The following is an 8177-nucleotide window of genomic DNA, read 5'->3' on the forward strand; positions in this document are numbered from 1 at the left end:
AGAGCTATTTTCATAAATGGCAAAGAGAAAAGGCACAGACACACAATGATGCGAAAGACAAGGAATGAACGAGAGGAAGAGAAGTTATATAGCAAATCATTGAATGAACTATGACATTTTACGGAGGTGGACCTACCGATCTACTTTGTCTGATGAGACTCGTGAATGGGGCTCCTGCGCATCCTGACGTCACCCAGAGGTGCAAGCTCCTGCAACTAGGTCAGGCTTTAGTACGTTCTGTCATGGCCATAGATAAAAACATTTAAAACACACACACTATATATATATATATATATATATATATATATATATATATACCATGACTGCAACGCGCGTCTAGCTCTTTCTTTCTTCCACGGAAGATCCGTCGCTCAATAAATGTAGTATGTTATACATATGTATGTAGATTAGAGTTAAGCCCAATACAGAATAAAGAAACGAGCGCGAACAAATATCTTGATGCGAATACTTAAGCATCTTATTTCACGAATGCGCGACACTGCACTGTAATTCGTATTCGATTTGATACGAGTATCAGAGGATTCGTTTATTGTTATTCTCAACTTTGATTCGACTTTATATATTTCGCAAATTTTAGAATTAATTCCCTTTGATCAAACGTGCAGCTTCGATAGACCACACTTTCCACTTAACGTATGTATATGTACATTATACCTGACCATAGAATAATCTTTTATCTAGAATACGAATAAAAAATCGGTCGCTTAACAATTTAATTAAAATGATCTATTAAAATCGTACAAAATAAATGTTCATATATTAATAATAGATATATTTTCTTGAATTTTACGAAGCACACCTTTGCTTCGAAAATTCCTTTACGTTATTTATACAAGATAATATAAATAACGTAATGAAAATATATTATCTTAAGTACTGTTTTTAAAATAAAATAAAATTATTGTTTCTCAAGTAAAATAAAAATTGTGTGCGATTTACTCAGTATAAAATTGATTATTTCAACTATACTGTATCTATAACATTTTGCTCATTTAATTCTAATAATGTAATTATTCGTGCATTTTTAATAGATAGGATATTTACGATTAGGTAAAAGAAAGGAAATAAGATTTTAGAATGAAAAACGTTTATTTGTAACGTAAATATTGACATAGACTAAACATTACAAAACATTCAGTCCTGAGGATATTATCCTAGCTTTCTTGTTGCAACACTTTCTTGTTATAACATGACGATAATACCATCATATTTACGAACATATATCACTTAATGATGTTCCGCAACTGTGGCGAATATAATTTTGTTCCTGTCGATTCTCTCACACTTTTGCCTATCGATGACATCTAATTGTACAGACACGCTTTTGGGAATATCTACAAGGCACTAGAGATGAACCGCACAGACAATTTTTATAGATGAGTTTGTAGACTCTTAAGATCTGTGTGTGTGTGTGTGTGTGTGTAATCTCTTTTTTTCTTTTATAAATTACGAATTTTTGCTAAGCACTGTTTAGTTCTTCTTCATATTGTACATATTTTTCGACTTTTTTTTAGATTAGTCAGTCTTTGCAAGTTGTGAATTTACTTAACGTACACATATTGTACATTTTTTAAATAAATAATAATAATATTTCACGCGATTACATACTGCCAATTAACCTGCTTAGCTTTTTATCGCGTTTATGTAATGATTATCGCGGGAAGAAACAATCGTAACTCTGATATCAACAAGCTGCTTGTTTCACACATTGTAACTTTGATGTAAACTTTCGACAGATTTAAAAGGAAGTAGATCCGGAGACTTAGATTTTTAATTAATAATAGAATCGAAATTGAAATAATTAAAATAATAAATTCTAAATGCATGATATTAATATATAATTATTTAAAATATTTTGATAATGTGCACAGAATTAATATATAATAATTTAAAAAACAAAAATATAATTATTTGACAAATAAGCATTTTTTAAACATATTTAATAAATATTGGATTTGCTTAAAAAATTAAACCTCGTTTCCTTTAATTGTGGCTCACATAAGCTCACTTAGCTCGTTAATATCTTGCTAGCTACGAATGTTTCAAAAACAGTATATCACAGTACACAGTAGTGATATGTATCGCTTCATCATTTTCAAGGATATCTGTTGATGCCAATCCTTATAATATATTTATATATTTTTTACGTAATTCTTGATTCTTGGTTTTTGTATATTATGTTAATAAAAAATTTTTTTACGCAACTGAAATGGTTCGCTGTATAAACAATATTTTTACGCGAGTGACTTGCTTATCTTATTCAGAATAAAATCTACAATTCTTATGAATTATTAAGGGCAATGTCCTTATTTTGGAGCTGATATAGTTTGTAGACATGCTAATTTATGCGCCGATATAATTAACTCTTATCGCGTGATTAACAAATTGCGGCTCTTAATGCCAATAAAGGTACGAGTATCACTCACCATCGTGAGTGACGATGATGAATGAAGAAATGGGAAATACAAATCAAAAATAATTCATATATCATTTACTCGATTTTTTTCTTTTAGATACGTTCGTAATCCTGGCCACATGATTTTGAAATCTTAGAGACTCATTTAAATGTATTTGAAAGTCGCTTTATCAACGTATCATATAGATTAATATCTTTTTGCGATATTATTATTATTATATCATAGTTTCTCGGTTTTTTATTAAAGAGTCATTTCCATTAAATTGGTACTAATGAAAATTATAATAAAGGTAATAATGACATGTGGTTAATAAAACTTTGCATAACTTTATACAGATAAATGATGACAGTATAAATTAATATACATTAAACCTATCAGTCTGCACGCTCGTACATCCTAAACATCTTGCATGCGCTAAATAATAGAGAACATTAGTCAGACTAGAGAAAAATGTCTAATTGAGTTAAGTGACTATATAGTTTTATATGTGTGCATATATCGTAACATAAGTATTTTGGCTTTAATAAATAGTCTACGGCGATTAATACGGTAAAGTTTTGTAGTAAAAAAAATATTGCAAAAGAGTAAGCAAGTATTATAGAAATTGTCGCGCGGACTATTCTAAATACATGAAAGTTTATCTTATTTTCTTGATATTCTAATTCAGAACTAGTAAGTCAGAAAATAATCAACGATCGAGATCGAGTATATATTCTTTTTTTTTGTTTACTTCTTCGTAAATTGATAATACGCAAATAAGTTCTGCTTCTGGTATCGAGGATCATCTGCAGCCAATACAATCGTATATTTAATTTAACTTTATAATCTCTTTTTACATTCATTGTCTTTCTTTTGCTTTTCTTAGCGTTTTTTTTTCTTTTCTCGCTGATTCGAACAAATTCATGTTAAGTCGGCGTTACACTTGACTTATACTACTTGAAAGAGAAAAACTTGTCTCGAAAAGTTTCGCGGTGGTCGTGTAAATCGCATCATGAAATTAATTGCGTGGTCGAACAAACGACGAGTGAGAAAAAGAATAAAGAAGGAATTAGAGAAGGAGCTTAGAAATTACGGATATCTTTTTCTGAGTCCTGCGGGCGAATTCACGAATTCATTGTTTTAGTAAAGGTAATATATATAATTGTCGTGACGAGGACAAGATATGTTATTGCAAGCACGATGATCAAAAAGCAACGTTCAATCGCGCGTTTTATTTCATTAACTTAATTTTTTAATTTCTTCTGACCGAGTATCTTGATGGTCTTGCGTTGCAATATTTATGGAACTCATGATATTTTCTACAAATTTGTCCATCTATGTGTCGATATCTATTGACGCAGATCAATCACAGATCCTGGTAGGAGCAGGGCTGTATCGCGGTTTGCTGCTGAAAGCTGGAATTTCGAGGAATCCTTTGAGTGGGTAGACCGGACGGTCCTCGCACATATATATAAGGTACTGGACTACGCAAAATCCTCTTCGGGCTCTTCTTCGCGTGCTTCTTCTCCTTGTTGCTATCCCACTTGGATGAGGTGATCTTCAGACTTTGAAAAGCCCGTCGTAAAGTTTCCGCGGTGGAGGGTCTTTTGAGGGAATCGCTATCGCTACTGCTGTGCGCATCTGAGGGACTGGAAGAGTACGACGAGGGCGAGACACCACCTGCACGATGTAAACTCCTGATGTCCTCGGGAGGGCTCCAAGTGCGTTCCGACGATCTCTGCACGCTAGTGCTAAGCCGCTCCTGCGACCGCGTCGGTCGTCCTCGCAGCCGCTCTGGGTAGCAATGTATTCTCGGAGACCTGCTGGATCTGCACAATCGTTCACTGATGCTACCCCGCCGCGACAGACGTTTGCCGCTTCCGGTACTGCCACCGCTGCTGCAGCCGCTGTCGGTGCTGCATTCGTCGTCACCGATCTCACTCACGGGCGTTCTACCTCGATGGTGATGATGATGATGATAGTGATATCGATGATGGTGCTGTAGGTGATCGTTCAAATCATCAGTCAGTTGCGCGGACTCCATGTCATTTGATATTTGACTCGTGAGTTGACACTTGAGACTATACGCTCTTACATGAAACAATATAGATATGTCCGAAGAAAGGTATAGACACCACCAATGACAGATACCACCTGCGTGTGGATTTGTCGTCTGTGAATTTTGTGGATCAATTCACGTTTTATACGCGCGTACCACTGCGCGCGGGATCGTGGGAATGAATCTTGAAGTCGAGATTGATCGATAGACTGTCATACACAGAGAGACACTCGTTACTCGATATTTTCGGTTAACTTTAGACCGATATTTACAACTTGGCTGTATTTATCTTTTTTATTCGATCGATAGCTCGATCACAGCTTCTTTTCCTCGCCAAGATGATTAGGTCGTCTTGCCCACGAGATTAAACTGAGCCCGATGCGCTCGACACGCGATCTTTTATACCCTCGCAGGTGAACGCAGGAACACGCGCATGCCCCGCCGCCGCGCCGCCAGACGCACCGCGCCGTCCACGTGAAAATGCGTGTGCTGCCGAGGATGTCGAGGGGGTTGTAGCCGTTGTAGGAAGCTGCGCAATGTAGAACTAACAATAAGTACATGCAGTGATATAATGAAAAGGAAATATTGCTACGACGGAAGTTTAGCCTTCAAATCAAAGCATCTGCATTGACAATTTCAGCAAAAGAGCACAGTAGCGTTAAACACGTGATTCATATAATCGAAGTATGTCTGTTTTTTCGCGAATACATTTCTCAGCTTATTAATTACTGTAAAAATTATCTAAATCTTAAAAAATATAACACGTTGCGCATTTGATTTTAGATTATTTTAGGTTCATATTACAAAGAAATATACACATGTATATGATGTTTTTCTGTTTAATTAATTTAAATATCCTTTCCTTGAAAACAATCTTTTATTTTGCAAGTTCAGATATTATATATGCATTTAAAGGCATCAAAGGGAGCATATAATGATATTCAACATTTGCTCTATTGATTATATTTGATTGTATATTGTATTAGTTTATTATTAAAAATATAAATTCCCTCTCTCTTTTTGCCGTGTATCTTGTAAATTGTTAAATACTCTTTTGGTAATATTAACAATTATTTATTATAAATAAGCTATATATGGTAGTAGAGTTTTTAATATTCCATCGCAGGATTCCGATTATACACTGGAAACAATCATAGTCGTCAAATAATGATGATTCCGTAACCGATATCTAAAATTATGATTTTAATGTGATACTTTGAAAATGGTTGCATCCTTCTTATTTCTTCTTCCCCTAATTCTCTCTCTCTCTCTCTCTCTCTCTCTCTCTCTCTCTCTCTCTCTCTCTCTCTCCTCTCCTTTTTCATTCTTCTTCCTCCCCCTGGTCTCTCTTTGCATTCCCTTTTGCTCTCTTTCGTTTTAGTATAGAATATTAGTATCTTGAAAACTAATTATACTGCGGTCATTAAACTATCGATCGATGTCAAGGAATGGATATACTATTATACGATAGAATGTACTTATGAAAATCGATACGTGCAGTGTTCAATCTGCAGTCATTTGATTTCTAAATGAAAAACACTAGCTTTGTCAAAAGAATAATCACGAGAAATTGGTTCTGATGATTATTCTGACGGTTAACTGGAACAACAATTCTGAAACATCAGCCAGTTTTATTGAATAAATTTAATTCACGTGGATAGAAACGTGTGGAGCGATATATATAAACCATGACAAATCGACATTTTCTGCTCCTACAGCCATCGCCTTTATATGGAATCGATAACACGATAAAATACGTTCGTCCACTATTATCAGCTCTGTTAATAATAAGAGAGAGTGGATATAAAAGAGTCATGTTTTGAAAGAGCCATCTCATATTTCATCTAACTAAATGTGGCAAAAAATTTTAAAATATTAATTTTTATTTAATAACAACACTGAAATTACGCCACCCATAGACATTTGACAATCAATCATATTTGACGTCTAAACGCTCGGCGTTGTTCTCTAGTAAGAGGTAAAAGATTATTACGACAAAAAGGAAGTTTTTGAATTAAATTTCGATGTTGCATTTATTCGCATTAGCTAAAATATTGTTTTAATCAAATGCTATATATTAACCTAACTAAAAATAATATAGCAACTATATGTATAATTAATTTCTTATTTATGAAAAACGTGATTTTAAAATCTGTTAATAACTAAACTTTTATTTTTTTTAAATTAAATTGACTTAGATAAATAAGTACACTTAAGTTCGAAAATGGTTTTATTTATATTTTATTAACACCAGATACCAATTTAAATTTTGCGTTAATACTTAATGAGGAAACCCGGCCAAACTTCAGGTTGATATGAAAGAGTACAGTCTTTTGTTTAAACAATGTATCCATCGATAATGGCATATGTTCAGTATATTCGATTCTATAGTGCCCTAAAGATGGAGAAGCAGAAACATTTTTGCAATATTATGCCTTTTCTACTTCAGAAAGAACAAGGACGCATGCGAGACAGCGTGTAAAATTTGTAAAGTTTACGAACAAGAGATTGTTTCTGATGATACAGTTGGAAAGTTGTTTGTGAAATTTCAACAAAGTAATTTCAAAGACGAAACGCGCGATCTAGACGTCCCTGCACTATGAATGATGATTTATTGGAGCATTCACTATCGCCGAAAATCCTCGTTAAACAGTACAAGAACTGGCAAAGAAATTAAAAATTGCAAAAAGTATTGAATATGACAGTACCACTTGAACCTGTCCCCGCAGAACTTTTCGGATAACCAAATACATGGCATAATAGAGGGTTCTTTCTTACAGAAAGAGACTTCATTTTGTATAGAAACTTTTTTGCTTGTAAAAACTTTCTAATAATTTAATATTATTTGTGAAAATTTGAAAATAATGTTACAGTAGACTAAAAATTTTTTTTTCAAATCTCTCTCTCTCTCTCTGCGTGTGTCTGTCTTTTTTCTATTCGTGCGAAATAGGGAATGACCGGCAAAATAGAACAACGTTCTGTCGATTACATATTGTAAATGGTACAATCGCGATTACTCATCTCATATCTCTGACAAATCTATTATCACTATGCGGCATATGTGACTGTAGACTGACGATGACGTCTGCTGGCACTCACGTAACAAAGACCAATATTATTGTCGGTGACTTGCATAACTGCGTATAGGGCGTAATGACAAAAACTCGACTGATTACACAACGCTGCATAACAATGCCACTTGCAAATGTGTAAATAGGCTTTACGGCTTACGGCACAAAGCTCGACTGTTTACAAAGCTCACTTTCTTTCTTAGCCATTCTTTTGCTGGCTCTTCCAAAAAACAGCGATTAACTCCAGCTATTCTCCTTTCTGCCATTAATTAATTAATATCAACTTGATAGCAAGTCAAAGAATGTATCTTTGATTATGATATAATACAGATAATCTTATAGTGTACACGCAGTAAAACTACATACGTAAGGCTACGAAAAACGCAGAAATTTAAATAGATCTATTATCTGTTAATAATAATTGTTATTACAAGAATTTTTTTGCAATTTGAGGAATTTGCAATTTAGAAATTTTTCAATAATAAACTTATAATTACAAGCCTAAAGTATTATATGTTATTTAAAAAATTATTATTGTACATTATTAAATATAAAAAATAACGTCTATGACTGGTACAAAGTTTCACGGCATTTTTATCTTTTTTTTCACAATGTCTTTATTTTACTCAT

At 33.7% G+C, this 8177-nt stretch overlaps 1 protein-coding gene across 1 annotated transcript; it reads right to left on the reverse strand.

The window, feature by feature from the left end:
- Positions 1-2744: 2744 nt before the first annotated feature.
- Positions 2745-4851, reverse strand: LOC105450870 (putative DNA helicase INO80). Its single transcript, XM_011690966.1, has one exon. It carries the CDS (start codon positions 4459-4461, stop codon positions 3784-3786), a length of 678 nt encoding a protein of 225 aa, XP_011689268.1. The 5' UTR covers positions 4462-4851; the 3' UTR covers positions 2745-3783.
- Between the last annotated feature and the right edge of the window lie 3326 nt (positions 4852-8177).

Source organism: Wasmannia auropunctata, unplaced genomic scaffold, assembly GCF_000956235.1.
Source record: "Wasmannia auropunctata unplaced genomic scaffold, wasmannia.A_1.0 LD336055.1, whole genome shotgun sequence".
Lineage (NCBI taxonomy): Eukaryota > Metazoa > Arthropoda > Insecta > Hymenoptera > Formicidae > Wasmannia > Wasmannia auropunctata.

What these genes read in the sequence shown, in the direction of transcription:
- LOC105450870 (XM_011690966.1), bottom strand. Translation starts at nt 4,461, where the DNA reads ATGGAGTCCGCGCAACTGACTGATGATTTGAACGATCACCTACAGCAC.